Source organism: Podarcis erhardii (assembly GCF_964252035.2).
Source record: "Podarcis erhardii genome assembly, chromosome: 11".
NCBI classification, from domain to species: domain Eukaryota; kingdom Metazoa; phylum Chordata; class Lepidosauria; order Squamata; family Lacertidae; genus Podarcis; species Podarcis erhardii.
In genome coordinates, this window is record NC_138501.1 from 55,062,305 (window position 1) to 55,082,923 (window position 20,619).

General features: G+C 49.2%; 1 protein-coding gene across 4 annotated transcripts in view; it reads left to right on the forward strand.

Moving 5' to 3' along the window:
* Window positions 1-20,619, forward strand: part of IL11RA (interleukin 11 receptor subunit alpha) — a 139,692-nt gene that overhangs the window by 109,038 nt on the left and 10,035 nt on the right. For 3 of the 4 annotated variants that reach the window (XM_081881597.1, XM_081881594.1, XM_081881596.1), the window contains 5 exons: window positions 6,336-6,435; window positions 9,997-10,057; window positions 10,250-10,416; window positions 11,637-11,751; window positions 19,712-19,747. In XM_081881597.1, coding sequence (XP_081737723.1) covers window positions 6,336-6,435; window positions 9,997-10,057; window positions 10,250-10,416; window positions 11,637-11,751; window positions 19,712-19,747 — 479 coding nt within the window. Of the gene's footprint in view, window positions 1-754; window positions 1,133-6,335; window positions 6,436-9,996; window positions 10,058-10,249; window positions 10,417-11,636; window positions 11,752-19,711; window positions 19,748-20,619 lie in introns of those variants that run through there. The other variant, XM_081881595.1, reaches the window with a different exon arrangement.

Here is a 20,619-nt window from a genome sequence, read left to right on the forward strand (position 1 = left end):
TCAGCAAATAATTGTTAAACAGAAATCCACTCTTCACAATTACAATAAATAATTTCTAGACCGTAATCAATAAAAATGACAGCAATTCACGGCATGTTAAATAGCGCAATACAAATGGATAAGCAAAGGTACACAACTCATAAAAATATTTTTTAAAAATATCCCTGAACTCCTCTTCTTTTGCAGTTGGGTCCCTCTGCACCCAGCACCCAGCCTGCCCTGGAAACCACAGCCAGACCCGATCCCTCTCTCTTTCGCCACTGCCACTGTGTGAACACCACGGCTCTGCTGGAAGAAGGAGTTCAGGGTCTAATCCTGATCTCCATGGCAGGTCTAGCTTCCTCCAGCTCAGCCCCCATGCCCCCTCCTGGCATTCATGAAGGGAGAAAGCAGCTGGCAAAGGACGGAGCCTCCAATTGGCCTGTTTAGGATTTCTGCTCTGTTTGCAGCCCCACACCGGTCCCTGGAATCCACGTATAAATAAACATGCCAATCCATTATAGGTTGGAGAGATGTTGTTTTTTCCATGTCAAACTATTCCAGACATCTTGCTTCACCAAAGTCTTTCTGCCTGGTCCGGGACGGGTGAACCAAAAGCCAGGGGCTTAGAGAGGGATTTCACCCGGCTGTTGAGCTGGTGGTGCCTGGGGGTGGGCGGTGGCGGACAGTGTGGTAGCCGCAGGCTGGTCCTGCTGCGGTTTGGGGGGGTCGGGAGAGGCCCAGGAAGTCCCTGCACACACAGTAAGGCTTATTCTGGAGCTGCGCTTTACAAGAAATGAAAACTCTCGTATTTGGGATCGACGGTCGGCTCGGAACAATAAAGCCTTAGTTCGAGCAAAGTATTGCCAGCTAGTTAAAGGAATATTTCCAGCAGGCTCCAAATGCATCTCGCTGAACACTCAGCAGCTTGCTAAATATGCCCCTGGGGCAGCACCGCTCTGGTAATTATAAAGACCCCCCAACAGCATCCTCTTGGGTCAGCGCGCTGCCTGTTGCCCCGTTTGGGAGGCCACTCGGTGGTGCAGGCTGGATTTGTACCCAAGACTTGGGCATCCCTCCCTGCCAAGAGCGGCTGTTTTGGCCGGGGAAAAGCTGACTGTTTGATTTGGGAGGCCGGACCAGAGCCGCTTGGGTGAGTGTGTACGGAAATCTGGGAAGGTGTTTTCAGCAGTGCAAAATGGGGGCTGTCTAAATATGGGAAAGGTGTTGTTTTTGTTGCATTGCAGTTCGTAGAATCATAGAGCCGGAAGGGACCCGCGGGGTCATCTAGCCCAACCCCCTGCGATGCAGGAATCTTTTTGCCCAGTGAACGTGAGATTAAGAGCCACAGGCTCTACTGGATGAGCTATCCAAGCAGTCAATTCCACCCCACTTTTTTAGGTCCAGTCGTGGACGACTCTGGAGTTGTGGCACTTATCTCACTTAATTGGCCGAGGGAGCCGGCATACAGCTTCCGGGTCATGTGGCCAGCATGACTAAGCCACTTCTGGCGAACCAGAGCAGCGCACGGAAATGCCGTTTACCTTCCCGCTGGAGCGGTACCTATTTATCTACTTGCACTTTGACGTGCTTTTGAACTGCTAGGTGGGCAGGAGCAGGGACCGAGCAACAGGAGCTCACCCCGTCGCGGGGATTCGAACCGCCAACCTTCTGATCGGCTTTTCTTCCTCTGTCGTAACACTAGAACTTGCGGACATCCAATAAAACTTAATTTTGGGATATTCAGGGCAGACAGAAGAAAGGACTTGTCCACGCAGCTCAGCGTTAAACTATGGAACTCCCTTCCACAAGAGGCAGAGATGGCAACCAACCTGGGTGGCTTTTAAAGAGGATTAGACAAATTCGTGGAGGAGAGGGGTGTTGCAGGCCACAATCCTTCTAAATACTACTTGCTGGAGACTACAGGAGGACAGAGGGCTTTTGTGCTGCAACTCTGCTTGCAAGTTTCCCCCAGGCAACTGTTCAGCCAGTGTGAGAACTCAATGGGCCACTGGCCTGATCCAGCACAGAACCTTCTTGCATCCATTGTGGCCATTTCAGTGTTGCATCAATGCTAAATGCCTCATACAGTCATACCTCAGAAAACAGACGCTTCAGGTTGTGTTTTTTTGGGTTGCGGACCACCAAAACCCAGAAGTACCAGAGTGGGTTACTTCCGGGTTTCAGTGGTCGTGCATGCGCAGAAGTGTTGAATCGTAACCCGCGCGTGCGCAGACACGGGTTGTGAACGCTGTGGGTTGCGAACGCGTATCCCACACAGATTACGTTCACAACCCGAGCGTCCACTATATTTGGAAAATGCCAGGCCTCTCCTGTCTCAAGGCAAGTCCAGTCACTATCCTGCCTGTTTGGCTTCTTCCACACATGGTGGCAAATGGCCTGCGATGCGCTTCCTCCGGCAGGCCGGCTGCAAGGTCAAGAGGTTCCCCAGAGGTCATCCACTCTGCCCCCGCTCTTCCCAGGCGATTCCCCTGCGATCCGCATTGTGCCGTGTCCACTCATTTGGCACAAGCGGCTCTTTGATTTCGCAAGGCTGTGATCAACTTGCCAGGGGAAGCCCAGTCCCTCACGAGTCAGCCTGCCCCCCGAGTTTAGTCACCCGCTTTGTTGGGGGGGGGCGCGCTTGGTCTCCAGTCCTTGGACTGTGTCCCGGGAAACGTCTCTTTGTGAAACGGGCATTTATTGAAACCAGATTGTGGGAGGAGCAGTCTGCGCCTCCATCGCTCTCCTTTTGAACACTAAGCGCTCTGGAATGAACTCAGCAACCTCGAAAGGAATCCTTGCCTGTTGTCTTCTCCATACAGCGAGTCACGGAGGGAAGAGGGGCCAGGAGAACCTTTGATTCTGCTCACAGTTTCCCAATAGGCCTTAGCTCAGGCCCGTCTCATAGAATCGTACAATTGTAGAATTGGAAGGGACCCTGGGGTCATCTAGTCCAACCCTCTGCAATGCAGGAATCTCAGCTCAAGCATCCATGACAGATGGCCGCCCAACCTCTGCTTAGAAACCGCCAAGGAAGGAGAGTCCATCTCCTTTCTAGGGAGTCTGTTCCACTGTCCAGCAGCTCTTACCATTAGTAAGTTCCTCCCAATGTTCAGTCGGGATCCCCTTTCTTCTCATCTGAATCTGTTCTTTTGGGTTCTGCCCTCCAGAGCAGGGAAAAATAAACTTACTCCATCTTCCTTGAGAGCAGGGAAAAATAAACTTACTCCATCTTCCTTGAAAGTTTGTTTGGGGTGGAGGCTGCTGTACTCAGTTGGCTTGTTTTAAAATAATCATTGCAGTGTCTCCAAAAAAGCATTGGACATTGAAGCTTCCTTGTAATGTATTGAGCCCCATATTGTCTACACCAGGCATGTCCAAAGCCCGTTTCAGGGGCCTAATCTGGCCCACCGGTCGATTTAATCCTGCCCCCATGCCAGTATATGTCCTGGGGTAAAATCCCTTTAAAAAGCTTGGCAACCTCAATGCTAGGACCCTCGTACCTACGGGACTGCCTCTCCTGGTATGTCCCACGGAGGACCTTACGGCCTTCAAATAAAAACATCTTGGAGGTCCTGGACCACAGGGAGGTTAGGCTGGTCTCAACCAGAGCCAGGGCCTTTTCGGCTGTGGCCCCGATCTGGTGGAACACTCTGTCCCAAGAGACTAGGGCCCTGCGGGACTTGAGACTAGGGCCCTGCGGGACTTGACAGGCTGTGCCCTGACCAAAGGCCTGGTGGAACAGCTCCGTCTTGCAGGCCCTGCGGAAAGACGTCAAGTCCCGCAGGGCCTGCAAGACGGAGCTGTTCCACCAGGCCTTTGGTCAGGGCACAGCCTGACCCCCTCCTTTGGTAATCCTCACAGAACTCTAGCCCAATAGTTGCCATTAATTTGATTTTAATTGATTTTATAATGAAATGATTTTAGAACGCTGTGTTACTTTTATTGTTGTTAGCTGCTCTGAGCCCGGCTTCGGCTGGGGAGGGCGGGATATAAATAAATTATTACTACTACTACTATTATTATTATTATTATTATTATTATTATTATTATTATTATTTTAAAAAGCTCAACAATTTTGTTCGGCCCTCCTGCATGTTGGGCACCCTACACAGACAGGCAGCCAAGGAGCCTGGAACGAACTTGGGTGTCTTGTTTACTTCCACACATCCTTAGATGACTATATTCCACTGATGTGAAAATAAGCAATGATGCCCTTATTAAACTGTGGGGTGCAAGTGACCTTGTTGAGGTTGCCGTGTTCAGGGTGCTGTGATCCCAAGTTACGACTTCTGCAAAGATGCAGATTGGGCACCACATTCCCATACCATATTTGAAAGAAAACACAGTGTAGGGAGTGTTTTGAAGGACCCTCCTATACTGGGCTGGTCCAGTCCCAAACCACCACCTCACCAATTTGGGATCTTCCACTTGTGTGGCGGCAAGAGGGGCCAGATCCGGCAGATACAGCAGGACAGGCTGGAGAGGACACAACTCAGGCCTGTTTCGTTCCCTGTTTGTTTCGTTCCTGTTTGTCTTGTGGGACCACGGCAGCTCGAGAGGTGAGCGGATCGACGGAGCCTGCTTTTAGTAGCCATGGTGTGTCTGCTGGGAAAGCAGAGCTGAAAACTGGGGCAAGAGGACGAGGGCGAGAGAGCAGGATATTAGGAAGAAGGGTGCGCTGCAACATTTTGTGGCGGTTGCCGCGTGCACGCATGGTGTGCTTGTGCATACACCAGCTGCAACATCCCAGCCCCACCCCTTTAGCACGGCTGTTGACAACCTGGTGCCCTCCAGCTGCTTGGGAATACAACTCCCATCATCCGCCAAATGGCCGTGCTGCCTGGAGCTCATGGGAGTTGTAGTCCAGCACAGCTGGAGGGTGCCAGGCTGCTTTAGCCTCCCCAAGAAATGCCTAAGAGCCTGGTGGGACTGTGCCAATGAGCCTGGTCCTTTGGCTCTAGGGATTCGTTGGCTCTACGGAGTTTCCGTTTAATTTAATTTATTTCTCTGTACGGCATTTATAGCCCACCTTTTCCCCCCAAGGAGTTCCAGGTGGCACGCATGGTTCTCCACCTCCTCATTTAACCCCCACAATAACCCTGTGAGGTAGGTTAGGCTGAGAGGCAGCCACTGGCCCAAGTTCGCCAAGTGAGCTTCATGGCTGGGTGGGAATTCGAACTCGGGTCCTAGTCCAGCACTCTATTATTTTTTACTAAATCTCTTTCCCTCCCTTCACCATAACGGCTCCTCCCCAGGCTAGCACTACCACGAAGCCTAGTAAACTGATCCCTCTCGGACCCCTGTGGGCAGGGGTGACCCTTGGCTAGATGGCCTTTGGGTGCCCCTTCCCTCCCTTTTGTCCTTTGCTTCTCCTTGGTCCAAAGCCTTGACAGAGCAGGAGATTCCTGAGACCGAACCCTGAACCTGGCGCAGGTAGCAATCGAGGGAAGTGCCTTTGTTTCCGGACTCCAATTCCTCCCTGTTCCAATATTTGCTTGTGGAGATTAGCTGTTTGATTTTCCATGCGTGGCTCCAACGTGGTCCAAGCCTGCCAGAGGGTTCACACACCCCTTCCAGCTTTTGGTAAACCAGCAGAGTGGGTTTCATTCTGGGATGCCCCCGCCCTTCAAAAAACATCCATTCATTTATTCATTTCTGATATTTGTAGATCGCCATTGTAGATCACCACCGATGGACACAAAGCAGTTTATGGTCAATTAAGTAGTTCCTTCACCGAGTAGCACAGTGTTTGACACAACCCCCCCCCCCCCCCCAAGGTTAAAAACATTAATTCCATAAATAGGCATCATAAAAATTACTTAAAGCAAATTGTATTAAATTAAAATATTGCAAGTCGCTTTGAGTTGCTGTGGCAACAAAAGCGACCAATAAATTTAATAAACATTAATCTTAGAATGGCAGAGTTGGAAAGGACCCCACGAATCCTTGCAATGCAGAAGTTGCAGCTAAAGAATCCCTGACGCTTAAGAACAGGTATTTAAAAACCAATTAAAACCAACATTAAAACTAAAAACACAGATTAAAACCCATGCCAACATTCTACCTGGGTTTGCCTAGACAAAGATGTTTTAAGCAGGTGCTGGAAAGGGTACAGTGAAGGTGCCTGCCTGGTGTCAAGTGGCAGGGAGTTCCAAAGTGTAGGTGCTGCAATACTAAGAAATGGCGAGGATTGTGCGGCACCTGTAACATTGCCCATCTGTAGGTATTCCTGTTGTGTGTTGCCCTTCCCATTGGCTGGTTTTGGGAATTCACCCACACCTCGAATCAGGGTTGGACCATCTGCCTTATAGTATTGTCTCTTTTCTCCCCTCTTTTTCCCCGGCTCTCAGATGCTGACCCTTGTCTCCTGTGTCGGCAGAGTGGTGGTCCTCTTGGCGGCTGTCTCGGTGACCACGTCCATCACCATGTCAGGAGAATGGGGAGAAGAAGGTGAGCTGACACCTGCAGACAAGTATCTCTCTAGGGCAGGCACACACCCCCAACTCGGCCCTCCAGATGTTTTGGGACTACAACTCCCATGATCCCTGAACACTGGTCCTGTGAGCTAGGGATGATGGGAGTTGTAGTCCCAAAACATCTGGAGGGCCGAGTTGGGGGATGCTTGCTCTAGGGCTACGAGGACTGCTTTGCAGGGTTAGAGCCAGGGAGGTAGGTCTTAGCAGGATCAGGACCAAGGACCAGACCAGCTCAGAGTGGTGGGAAGCAGGGACCAAGGGGAAAGCAAAATGATCGAGGGCTCTCTTATGAAAACAGGTCTCAGTGTTTGGGACTTCTTAGTCATTTTGGACTCACAGCTGTCCATGGAGGCGCAGGTTAATTCTGTGTCCAGGGCAGCTGTCTCCCAGCTCCATCTGATCCACAGGCTGAGACCCTCCCTGCCCGAAGACTGTCTGGCCAGAGTGGCACATGCTCTGGTTATCTCCTGCTTGGACTACATCAATGCGCTCTACGTGGGGCTACCTTTGATAACTAATCCAGAATGCGTCAACTAGACTGGTGACTAGCAGTGGCCGCCAAGACCATATAACACCGGTCTTGCAAGACCTACATTGGCTCCCAGTGCGTTTCTGAGCACAATTCAAAGTGTTGGTGCTGAACCTTGAAAGCCCTAAATGGCCTCGGCCCAGTATACCTGAAGGAGCGTCTCCACCCCCATCGTTCTGCCCGGACACTAAGATCCAGCTCCGAGGGCCTTCTGGCGGTTCCCTCACTGCGAGAAGTGAGGTTACAGGGAACCAGGCAAAGAGCCTTCTCCGTAGTGCCGCCCACCCTGTGGAATGCCCTCCCAGCAGTTGTCAAGGCAATAAAAAACTATTTTACTTTTAAAAGACAACTGAAGGTGGCCCTGTTTAGGGAAGTTTTTAATGTCTGACGCTGTATTGTTTTTAATATTCAGTTGGAAGCCACCCAGAGTGGCTGGGGAAACCCAGCCAGATGGACAGGGTATAAATAATAAATTATTATTATTATTATTATTATTATTATTATTATTATTATTATTATTTAGAGAACCTTGATGGTTTTCAAGGAAGATTAGGCAAAATTCATGGAGGAGAGGGCTATCAATGGCTATGCTCTGCACCCACAATTGGAGGCAGCAATACTACTGAATATCAGTTGCTGAAAGCCAGAGGAGGGGAGAGCTGCTCTTGTGCTCGGGTCCTGCTTGTGGGTTTGTTTGTTTGTTTGTTTGAGTTTGTATGTGGCTTTTCCACAACGCGCTGTCCTCAAAGCAGCTCACAGCAGGCATTCCAAACAACCAAACAGAGAGCAATGCAAATATGCAAAATGCAGAACATGCCAGCGAATTCAAAATAACGAAAATCATCGATTTGGCAAGCTCAGAAGACATTGCAGAAAAGCTTAAGTACGTGAATTCAAATCAAAAATGAAAGCTAGCCAACAATGAAGTTTCTGGCACTGGTCTTGCTGCATCCCAAGGAGCCCGGCTTAAGTGGCGTTCGCAGGAGAGGCTTCGATGGCACACAGCTGGCATACAGGCTGGGTGGCAAACCTCTGGCTCCCGTATCTCTCCTCCGGCGGAGGTTGGCAGCACCAAAAGGCAAATGTCAGGGTGGGGGGCAATGATGGCAAGTCTCTCCCCCGGCCTCCTGGGCGGTACCAATGGCTGGGGCATGTTTTGCTGCCCTTCCCACTGGTTGGCTGCTGTGAGAAGAGGATGGTGAAATCGAAAGGCCATTGGGCTAATCCGTCAGACTCTTCTTCCGTTCTGAGGTTCTTAATCTTTAAACTGGGCCCTTAGTGCCTATTCTGGCTACTGGCTGCTCTTCGGGGTCCCAAGCAGAGAGTCGTTCCCCACCCCCAGCCTTGCTCCCTGTAACTGGGGAGACTGCACTTGGCTTTTCTCTGCAACAGCATTCCCAAACCGGTGCCCTCCAGGTGTTTTGGCTGCAGAGAGATGAGGCAGAAGGACTCACCTGCCTGGCATGCATGTTATGTTGCTGACAGACAGATCTATTGGCCAAGTTGGCAGCAGCTTCCTCCTGCTTCCTTTTCCCGTGGGGGGAGGTGAACTAGCAGCCCCACAAACAAGCCCCAGCGCTGCCTCACCTTAGGCACAGCAGGTTGGGGCTCGTGAGTCTCGTTCTTCCAGGTATTGAACAGGAGAGCAGCCCTGTTCCTTTGTCCTCTGATTGCCTTACCTAGCTCAGGACTAAAGCTCTCTCAAGCAGCCCAAGAGACTACAGAGATTGGCGGGGGGAGATGATTTTTTTATTTCATTTCATAATCTCTATAATCCAGAATGCAGCAGCAAGAGTGGTGACCGGGAGCAAGACTGGTGTCCTGAATGGGGTCACTGTGCCCCTGAAGGACCAGGTGCGCAGCCTGGGAGCCATTTTGGACTCACAGCTGTCCATGGAGGCGCAGGTCAATTCTGTGTCCAGGGCAGCTGTCTCCCAGCTCCATCTGGTACGCAGGATGAGACCCTCCCTGTCCGCAGACTGTCTGGCCAGAGTGGTGCATGCTCTGGTTATCTCCCACTTCAATTACTGCAATGTGCTCTACGTGGGGCTACCTTTGAAGGTGACCAGGAAACCACAACTAATCCAGAATGCGGCAGCTAGACTGGTGACTGGGAGCGGCCTCCGAGACCATATAACACCGGTCCTGAAAGACCTACATTGGCTCCCAGTACATTTCCTAGCACATTTCAAAGTGTTGGTGCTGACCTTTAAGCCCCAAACGACCTCGGCCCAGTAGACCTTAAGGATCGTCTCCACCCCCATCGTTCAGCCTGGACACTGAGGTCCAGCACAAAGGGCCTTCTGGCGGTTCCCTCCCTGTGAGAAGTGAGGTTACAGGGAACCAGGCAGAGGGCCTTCTCGGTTGTGGCGCCCACCCTGTGGAATGCCCTCCCACCAGATGTCAAAGAGAAAAACAGCTATCTGACTTTTAGAAGACATTTGAAGGCAGCCATGTTTAGGGAAGTTTTTAATGTTTGATCTTTTATCGTGTTTTAATGTTCTGTTGGCAGCCACCCAGAGTGGCTGGGGAAACCCAGCCAGATGGGCGGGGTATAAATTGTCGTCATCATCATCATCATCATCATCATCATCATCATTGAAACAAAATAAAAAAAAATCCTTCCAGTAGCACCTTAGAGACCAACTAAGTTTGTTATTTGTATGAACTTTCGTGTTCATACACACTTCTTCAGGCACACTTATTTCGCATGCACACCCAAAGATTGCTTATATCCAAACCCTGGGGGGTGGGGAGAGAGAGAACCCCAAACTCTCAGAGACCGTTTGCCCAGCGAGGCTGACCAGGAAGCGATGCGGAGAGCTTAAAAGCTCTTTTTGTGCCGGGCGACCCAAGCAGAACTGGTGCAAAAGAGCTTTTAAGCTCTCCTCCTTGCTTGGGGGGCAAGGCTTGCTCAGTGTGCCGGCTCTGGGATGTTTGTGTGAGATTCCTCACCATACAAAATGGGATGTCCCTGTTGTTCATGTTCATGGGCCTCTTTTCCAGGGGTGACGTATGCCCAGCTGGGGAAAGAAGTGATCCTGACGTGCGCTGGAGCGAGTCCCGGGTAGGTGTCTCCAAGCAGTCGTGGTCCCTTCCAGAGGACCTGCAAGACCTCGGAGTGCGGGAGGGGAGGCAAGAACCACCTTGGGACGGGCCAGGGTGATTTTCTGGGCCCCTCGACGGGAACAGAGGGCATGTTTGCAGACAAGACATCTCTGCCTCTTGTGCATCCTCACTTCGGCTTTCTGGCTTTCAGCTCCTCGGTGGAATGGCGGTGGAACGGAGGCCCTGTCCTCCCAGAAGACTCGGCGGTGCAGGCCGGACAGCTTCTCCTGTCCCACCCCCAGCTCTCCTCCGAAGGGGTTTACAGCTGCCACGACACCAGCGGGGTCCTCCTCAGCTCGACTGTGCTCCGTCTCGGACGTAAGTTTGGGGTCGGCTGCACCAGAGGCGGAGCGGTGCACCCCAGATGCCATCCCTGAAGGGGGATGACAAAATCCTGGCTGGGTCTGATGGCTGCCACACCAGATCACGCACCCCAACCTGGCCACCATGGCAGAGCGCACCCCCCAGCCAGGCGCAATTGCCCGGCCCACTGGGGAGAGAACGGGAAAGAGGCAGGTGAGCAAACACGGAGGGGGTGGGAATGGGTGCCACACGCCCCGTCCCATCCCTCCTATGGGCAGTTCCCCAAGTGCCAGAGAGGCTTTCTCCGCCGCTGGGCTGCACAGGTTCACGGCAAGGTGGGGAAATTCTTGGGAATGAGGGCGGGGCAGTTAGGAACATAGGAAGTCCCATCAAACCCAGAATTGTCTCCACCGGCCAGAGTTTCAAGCAGAGTGTTTCTCCCAGCTTGAGAGATGCTGAGGATTGAACCTGACGGAATATTCTGGAAGAAACTTGGAAATGGTCTTGAACAAGTTGTTAAGTAATGGAGAATTTCCCCAGCAACAGGTGCCTTTATTAGGGCATGTGATCAACTATGTTGCTTTATTTGTTTCTATTTATTTACTAATGACCAGCATAAGGTTTTGTAAATACAGTGGATGCTTGGGTTGCGAACGTGATCCGTGCGGGATGCACGTTTGCAACCCGCAACAGCGTGTCTGCGCACACGTGTGTTTAAATTTGGTGCTTCTGTGCATGTGTGACCCCCAAAACCCGGAAGTAACCCTTTCCAGTACTTCCAGGTTTCAGCGGGTCCGTTACCCAAAAGAACGCGACCTGAAGCATCTGTAACCTGAGGTATGACTGTAATAAAGACTCTTAGAAACAGAACCAAATGGTATTTATTCCTGTAATGGGAATTTCGCTAAGAGATAGCTAGAATGCTGATGCTGTAAAGAAGTAGAAGATTCAGGAAAACCTTTCTGTAAAAGGAACTCTGCTGCGGAAAGAAATGGCCAGCCAAAACTCGATGCTCACCTTGAATGTTCTGCATACAATGAGCTGTGGCCCTTCCCCAAATGCTGGGCCAGCCTTGAGCTTTTGCCAGGAGCAAAGGGCTGGCCTGGGATGCTAGAGCTGAGCAGCTGGGCTTCCCCTGAACTTAGGCAGGAGGTGAGAGACATTGGAGGAAGTCCAGAGATGCTCCCTGCCCTGGTTGTGCCCCTACTCCAAGCCGCACCTTGCTTCTCCCGCAGGCCTGCCGGGGAAGCCCTCCATCTTGTGCACGGCACCAAACTATGAAGACCTTTCCTGCTTCTGGGCTTCCACCGTCGAGACCTTCCTGCCCACCAGATACATCACTTCCTACAGGTAAGGCCTCTGGGTCTGCAGAAGGGATCGGGGCCTTGCGTACCTGCGCCACAACTAAGAACCCACCTCTAGCTGGTGTGCAGCATGGCAGATTAGTTCGTGTGTTCGTAAAATCATGGAATTGTACGGTTGGAAGGGATCCCTGAGGGTCATCTAGCCCAACCCCCTTAGCCCAATCACAGCTAAGACTTCCTGACAGATGCCCCCCCCCTGCCCGCTTAAACCTTCCCACATAGGAGAGGCCACCACCTTCCAAGAGAGTCTGATAACAACTCTTATCATCAGGAACGTCTTCCTAATGGTTAGTCGGAATCTCATTTTGTGTCATTTGAGGCCATTGGTTCGGGTTCTACCCTCTGGAGAAACAGAAAACATGCTGGTTTTATTGGAAGATGGCTCTCAGGATCCCCAAGGAGCTGGCTTCAGGCACCAGGCCTGCCAGAGCAGACCAAGTTGTCTGCAAACATGACATGAAGGCCCTGCTGTGTGGGAATCCCTTGCAGAGCCAGGAGACAGTCAGGTTGTGCATGTCAGGAGTTCAGCCTACACTTGAGTAGGACCCTGGCAGAGACACATGCCCGACTGGCATGTTCCCTCCCTCCTGGTCTTTTGTTTGGGAGCTTCAAAAGCTTTCTTCTGCCCGAACATCACAGCAACTGATGCCAACAAACACCGGCACACTTAGGGATCCGCAGAGTCTTCACAGCTTGCGTAACAGACCTCAGCAACTCAGCATTTTGGCTAATCTACTTTATTTACATATAAACACCCACGGAGCACTGCAACATGGCTTCCTCTCTCTCTAGCATCAGACAGCAAAGAGAGAAAGAACAAAGGACAATAGTCCCCATTTGACGGAACACAGGAACACAAACCTCCTGTCTCCTTCACTTCCCACTCTGTGGAGTCAAAACATACACCGTCATGTGATAGACAAAAATCCCATGACTGCCATCACGGAGCAGGAATTCTAACAGTGCATCCACAGCAGTGACCAGAGGAGGAATGACCGCTGGGAGGATCGCTGAGAGAAGGAACGCCCTGGTGCATCTGGAGCAGCACAATCAGACTCCTTCCTCTGCCTCGGCTGCAACGAAACATGTCTCTCCCTTATCGGTCTCTGCAGCCACTGCAGGTGCTGTAACTCCCCAGCGGTTGGTCTTCACCCCAAAAGACACACTCCTTCCTCGTCTCCTGAGACAGCGGGATGCCAACAGTATCCTCAGCTCCTCTCTCAGTCCTCTCTTCTTCAGCCCAAACATCCCCAACTCCCAGAAGTATTCCTCCTAAGTCTTTGTTTCCAGACCCTTCATGTCCGTGTTCTGCCTCCTCTGTGATGGTAACGCTGATCAAAGGAATGTCCAGGCCAGGGCAGCTCTCTTCACACACTTGGACCCATTTCTCAGTTATTGCAGGCAGAGTAGAGGGATCGGGTGGGAGATAAAGGTTAGGGTGGGGCGGCAGAATTCTGGCTGGCTTTCCCCCCTCTCCTTGCATTCTGACTTTACATTCTCCTGCCCTTGCAAATGCTGCGTTCTTTTCCAAACCTTGCTGGCTGGCTGGCTGGCCGGGAGGCCCTTCCCCAAAAAACACACCACGCGGCTTTCCATTGCTTTGTCCAAATCGATACTCACCAAGAAGAAGAAAGATTTGTGTCTTTCCACACGAAGGGAAAGTGCTGCCTGGACGGAAAGGGAGGTGGGGGCCCCTGATGTCTCCACCCGACATTCCAGAAGGGTGGAGTAACCGAGAGGACGGTTCCAGGCCCACCAAGTCCACTGCAGGGAGGGAGGGGGGAAGGGGGGCTGAAGCCCCTCTGGCAACTTTCCGACACAGTTAGCCAAGCCGTAAAGAACCCAAAGTCACACTCCCTCCCTATTAAAAAAGTGAGGGTAGCTCCCAGTAGTGATGTATGGAAGTGAGAGCTGGACCATAAAGAAGGCTGATTGCTGAAGAATGGATGCTTTTGAATTCTGGTGCTGGAGGAGACTCTTGAGAGTCCCATGGACTGCAAGAAGATCAAACCTCTCCATTCTGAAGGAAATCAGCTGGGCTGAGGCGTGCAATCTCCGCGGGCACAGAGGAAGGAGCTGTATAGCCCAGCTGCAAGATGGGAAGTTTTCCTTTGCTGGAGGCCCCAGTGGGGAAAAGACGAATGGAAATGGGAATGGGAAGCATCCAGGAAAGGATAGGAAGCAGGGGCCATTATCCATTAGTCCTGCCAGCCTGAAAAAAGAATGCCTACCTTCCTTGCCAACAAAGGTCCATATAGTTAAAGCTCTGGTTTTCCCAGTAGTGATGTATGGAAGTGAGAGCTGGACCATCAGGAAGGCTGATCGCAGAAGAATGGATGCCTTTGAATTCTGGTGCTGGAGGAGACACTTGAGAGTCCCATGGACTGCAAGAAGATCAAACCTTTCCATTCTGAAGAAAATCAGCCCTGAGTGCTCACTGGAAGGACAGATCGTGAAGCTGAGGCTCCAAGACTTTGGCCACCTCATGTGAAGAGAAGACTCCCTGGAAAAGTCCCTGATGTTGGGAAAGATGGAGGGCGCAAGGAGAAGGGGACGACAGAGGACGAGATGGTGGGACAGTGTTCTCAAAGCTACCAGCATGAGTTTGACCAAACTGCAGGAGGCAGTGGAAGACAGAAGTGCCTGGCGTGCTCTGGTCCAGGGGGTCATGAAGAGGCGGACACGACTAAATGACTAAACAACAACAACAGCTCCAGGGTCCCAGCAGGAAGATCTCTTGTGGCGTTCTTCAAGAAGGGAGCGCCTGGCTGGGGCTGACTCCTCCCCTCCCCCATTTTTTTTTTAATTCATTTTATAGCACAACTAAACACCACAAACAGAAAAACAAATAATACAAGCGAGTTCTTGTCTTATCCTTATTTTTTCTCAACATTGTTAGGTGAGCTTCCCCAAGTCCCCCCTATCTGATTTTCATTTTAACTCATCTTTAGCAGTTTACATATATCATATTTTTAACCATTTTTTTATCATGCTTACTTTTACCATAAAAATCTTCACATTTTATCACTTACAAATAATACTTAATAATTTTAAACTGCAATATCGTCTACTTCTAACCCTACAGCCTATATCCACTTCCAAAGCTATTCCAAGATTTAAATATTAACATATTTTTTCAGATATTCTTTAAACTTCTTCCAATCTTCTTCCACTGTCTCTTCTCTCTGGTCCCGGAATCTCCCAGTCAGTTTGGCAAGTTCCATATAGTCCATCATCTTCATCTGCCATTTTTTGACAGTTGGTAAATCTTGTTTCTTCCAATTAGCCTCTCCTCCTCTGCCGCTCTCTGCCCTCCTTCTCCGCCTTCCATGCCTGACCCACCGTGCACCGCTTCCCCACCACCACCAAAGAACCAGGGGCTGCCCAGGCTCATGGAGAAAGGAGATAGAAGCCTCGGAGGAAGGGGAAATGTGGCGGTTGAGGTCAAGGCGGCGGCCGCCCCTCTGCCACCCCCATCGCTGCAGCATCAACGTCCAAAACATGTCATATTTAATTAATGAATGAATCAATTAAAATGTCCCCGGATTCATTGAAAAAAATCTGGTAACCTCTTTTTCTCTCTCTCTCTCTCTCTCTCTCTCTATCTATCTATCGGGGGGGGGGATTTCATTTTCCTCCGTAATAACAGGGCAACATCTTTTACCTGATCCTATGCTAGCCCAGCTGTCAGTGTAAAACGTTATCAATCCACATGTTGCGATAAACTGCGGGTCTTCTTTCTTATGACAGCAGTGAGACAAATCCCGTATTTTTCTGTGCATAAGGCAAGGATTTTTTATTAGAGAATAACATGGAAAATTTGGGATCGTCTTATACACGGAGAGTGCAGAGGGTGGACTGGCGACTGGTTGCTGCCGCGAGCAGGAGATTGTCATCGGCAAAAGGGCGGGCGATTGGTGACTGCGGTGATTGTTGATAGGCTGGCGCTGTAGCAATTGGGGGTGCGATTGACGGCTGCTGGCAGTGATCAGGCAGTCGATTGATGGCTTTAGCGGCGCTCATTATTGTCAGCGTTGGTCAGGCAGGTGAGTGATTTTAGGCAACCCCCCCCAAAAAAAGCTCAAAAACTGGGGGCAATCCTCCCCCCAAAAAACTCAACAACTCTGGGTGATCTCCCCCCATTTTCTCAATTTATACTCCCCCAAAATAGGGGGCGTCTTATACACAGGGGCATCTTATACACAGAAAAATATCATCGTTGCTTCCTGTTGGGGGGCAGGCAGCCACCCCCCTTCAAAACCTGGACCCAACAAGTGTGGAATATAGCACTTAAGTGGTGCTTAAACTCATCATTAGAGGATGGTAAGAGGAAGAACAAAGAAAGATTGGCTTGATCCATATGTTCTCAATTTACTCCGTTTATTACCAAGAATACTGTAATTTAGCAGCCATTATGGAGAAATTATCTTAATGATTTAGATTGAAGTGTGCCCTGTGGATGTGAGCTTAATCTGTAATGTAAAAGTTTTTCTGAGCTTGCTCTGATGCTCGCAAGACTTAACATCTGTCGTAAGACGACACTTTATGGTTTGGTAATTTTTGGTAGTTTTTAATCAAGTTTTTTGATCAAGTTTGAAGAAGAAAAAGAGGGACAGAGGGACACATAGCCTCTCCAAGGAAGGAACGTCCACAACCTTCTGAAGTGTTGAACGGTTCTTGCCATCAGAAAGTTATTCCCAAAATTGAGATGGAATTTCCTTTCTTGTGAATCCATTACATGAAAGGCGATTCAACTCAGCACTGGGACCACCACTAAAAGACCCTATCACAGGTCAACGGAAGCTGTACGCTGGCTCCCTCAGCCAATAAAGTGAGATGAGTTCCGCAACCCCAGAGTCGGTCATGACTGGACCTAACGGTCAGGGGTCCCTTTACCTTTACCTTTATTGACCTTTATTGGGTCAGCGGTGGGTTCCCCCAAAATGAGGTCTTGCAGGCACCCCAGGCCAGCTGATTGCCAGGGAAATTGCTTTTTAAATGCACAGGGAAAGGAAATGATTCGCCTGACAGTCATTGTGATGCTAGGAGATTGACAGGTGCTCACCTGCCAAAATTGGCTGGTGGGGGAGGTAAACATCTGGCTTCCCAGCCAAATCAGTTCCCTGCTCCGACTAGAGGGGATCATGCCTCCCCTGTGCCGTGCATCCACCTCTGCCATAGAGCACATCTGGAGTTTAGAAGGCATGTAGGCAACCTTTTGTGGTGTTGGGCAAGCCGGGCATTGACATGCTAGCCCAGTGGTACCCAAAGTGGGCTATAGCAGCCCCTCAAGGGCAGCGGGAATACCTAGCAGGGGGATAAGAGGCAGAGCACATTGAACTTTAGAACTCGCTTTCTCAAGAAGTCCCTGAATGGCTTTAAAAGAGGATTGATTAGACAGATGTTGCTGTTTTACTCTGTTTTAGCATTCTAATTTCTTGTTATGTTTTAAAGCAGGGTTCTTCATTTTCTTGTTTTGTCTTTTTGTGATATGTTTTGACGTTGTTGTTTTTGGAATCGAGTGGTGTATAAATTTTATGAATGAACAAAATGAATGAAGGAATAATAGGTATCCACTCTTGACTCTGAAAGGAGGCTGCCTCCTTCTGGCCAAGCCTTGGCATTACGCTGGAGCAGCCGGCCAGGGTGCAGTGCCCTTCCTTTGCAGGAAAGCACGTCAAAGTGCAAGTAGATCAATAGGTCCCGCTCCAGTGGGAAGGTAAACGGCGTTTCTGTGTGCTGCTCTGGTTCGCCAGAAGCGGCTTAGTCATGCTGGCCACATGACCCGGAAGCTGCACGCCGGCTCCCTCGGCCAGTAAAGCGAGATGAGCGCCGCAACCCCAGAGTCGGCCACGACTGGACCTAACGGTCAGGTGTCCCTTTACCTTTACCTTTTTATGGTGTCCAGGGGGGACGCGGGTGGCACTGTGAATTAAACCACAGAGCCTAGGACTTGCCGATCAGAAGGTTGGCGGTTTGAATCCCCGCGACAGGGTGCGCTCCTGTTGCTCGGTCCCTGCTCCTGCCAACCTAGCAGTTCGAAAGCACGTCAAAGTGCAAGTAGATCAATAGGTACCGCTCCAGCAGGATGGTAAACGGCATTTCCGTGCACTGCTCTGGTTCGCCAGAAGCGGCTTAGTCATGCTGGCCACATGACCCGGAAGCTGTACGCCGGCTCCCTCGGCCAATAAAGCGAGATGAGCGCCGCAACCCCAGAGTCAGCCATGACTGGACCTAACGGTCAGGGGTCCCTTTACCTTTTTTACAGGACCAGAGATAGCCAGGAGGATAAGGGAAACCTTTCTGTGTGGCACCACAGTCATGAGAGTACTCATAGCGAGACATTGGAAGAGTGACCAAATCCCCATCAGATCAGAAGGGTTACTAAAATTGGTAGAATTTGCTGAACTAGATAGTCTCTCGGAAAAGATTAAAGATAAGCAAAAACAATGAGTTCGTTGATCACTGGAAACCTCTAAAGAGTTACTTAAAAAATAAGTGTTGCAATCTGAATTCGGTAGCAGCTTTTGAATAAGCTCTGTAAATAAAGGTTAAATGGGCTAAAATGGATATATATACATAGATGCATATTAGTACTTTATTATGATTTTGCTGATAAATTTTGGCAATAGGTTTACTAGAGTGAAAAGATGTTGAGAAGGATGGGAAGTCAAATTTATGAAGATATATACTTCTTTGATGGAATTTTTATTTTAATGAGCTTGATTTACAGACTATAAAATGTCTTTGATGGATGGATGTAACTACGGTTAATAAAGCATTAAAATAAAATAAAAAAGCTTGAGAGAGAGAGAGAGAGAGAGAGAGAGAGAGAGAGAGAGAGAGAGATATGAGGAAAGTTCTTTGCTCTACACTTTCTGGCACCTGCTGAAAACGTTTTTGTTTAGGAAGTTCTATCCAGACAAGTAGACTTTTTTGCATTTTAAGCTGCTATCAGCCAATTGTTGATTTTACTTAGTTTTTGACGTGTGTTTTTTCCAAACAGCAGTTTTTAACTGTCTTTTATATGGGTAATTATAATGTGTTTTGTTTTCTTGTAAACCACTCAGAGGTTTTATTACAATCAAATGTAAATTGTAATAAAAGTTGTTCAACATAAATATTGTTAAATATAATCCTGCAGACTCCTTTGCTGTGTTCTTTTCAGCACCTGCTCAGAACGTTTTTCTTTAGAAAACTCTTCCCAGCCATGTAGAAAACACCAAAGTGCATTTTGATCTGTTTTCAGTTTATCACTGATTTCAATTTTTTGAACATTCTAATTGAGTTAAAAAAAATTTTTACCAATAATGTTATTGTTTATTCCTTTTGTAAATCTCTTAGAAGTGTTTTTTTTTTTATTTTACAACCAATCAAGCGGTTTATACATTTTGTGAAATAAGCAAATGAATGTGGCAATAACTGCAGGATGGCTGTAATAATTATGGAGGGCGGTGTCCAACTAAACAATCACGCTAGAGCAACAGCGTTTAAAAGTACAGTGTAATTTCCCTGCCATTTCTTCTCCCTGTGCCCACCTGCCCCCGTAAAAAAAACCTGTTCCAGCGGATTGGTTGGGGAAACCCCTGGAGCAAATTTAGGAGATGCATGTATGGAGAAAGCAAATTATTATTATTATTATTATTATTATTTACATCCTACCCATCTGGCTGGGTTTCCCCGGCCACTCTGGGTAGCTTCCAACAAACGATTCAAAATACATTAAAACATCAGTCATTAAAAACTTCCCTAAACAGGGCTGCCTTATCTGAAGGCTGTCTTCTGAACGTCTGGTAGTTGTTTATTCCTTTGACATCCGATGGGAGGGCGCATAATAATAATTTATTATTTATAATAGTAGAATGCAGTTTTCTCCCTGTTCCAAAGTCCTGCTCATGTGCTGGATTTCCTCAATGCTTTCTCCCTTCTCTCCCCTTTTTCCCCAGGAGTGGGTCCCTGAATCCTGAATCCAAGAAGCAAAGGTGAGTTCTTGTGGTCCAGCCCTTTGTCTCAAGACTGTCATGTTTGCGTCCCAGGGATGCCCCAAGCGATAGCTCCTTTGGCTTCTCTTGCAGAAACTCCGTTACAGGGAAGACTTTCCTGTCCATCTGCTTAGGAATCCTCCTATGGAACCCAAATCTGCCTCCCTCTGGCTTGGGCCCTTTCCTCTTAGCTTCAGCTGAGCATTCCACCTCTTCTTTCTGACCTCCTTTTAAATAATATAAATAGAGCCGCCTGGATCAGGCCAGTGGCTCATCTCTCACAACGGCCAACTAGATGCCCCAATGGGAAAAAGCCCACAAGCTGGACTCGAACACAGGAATTTTGTTATACAGTGGTGCCTCTGGTTGCCAACGGGATCCATTCCGGAGGCCCCTTCCAACATGAAAAGTGCGCAACCTGAAGCGCTGTATCTGCGCAGGTGCGTGGCGCGATTTGGCACTTGTGCACATGCACAAAGCGTGATTTAGTGCTTGTGCGCATGCGCGAGCAACAAAACACAGACATAACCCTTTCCAGTACTTCCGGATCGCCGCGGGATGCAACCTGAAAAAACATAACATGAAGCAAACGTAACATGAGGTATGACTGTACTATTTTAACTTCGGTATGTTTAAAAGTTTTTCTTGTTTTTGTAAACTGTTTTGAGAGTTTCGGTGGGTTGTTGTTTTTTTACAACCAAGCAGTGTATAAATTTTATGAAATCAAAGAAATAGATAAAAATGAGAGCATCTCTCCCCTCCTGCGATTCACAGCATCTGGTATTCAGAAGCGCCGCTGCCTCCAGCTGTGAAAGCAGAGCCTAGCACAGCAAATATTTGCAAACTCAACTCTTTTATCGTTTTAAAAGCAT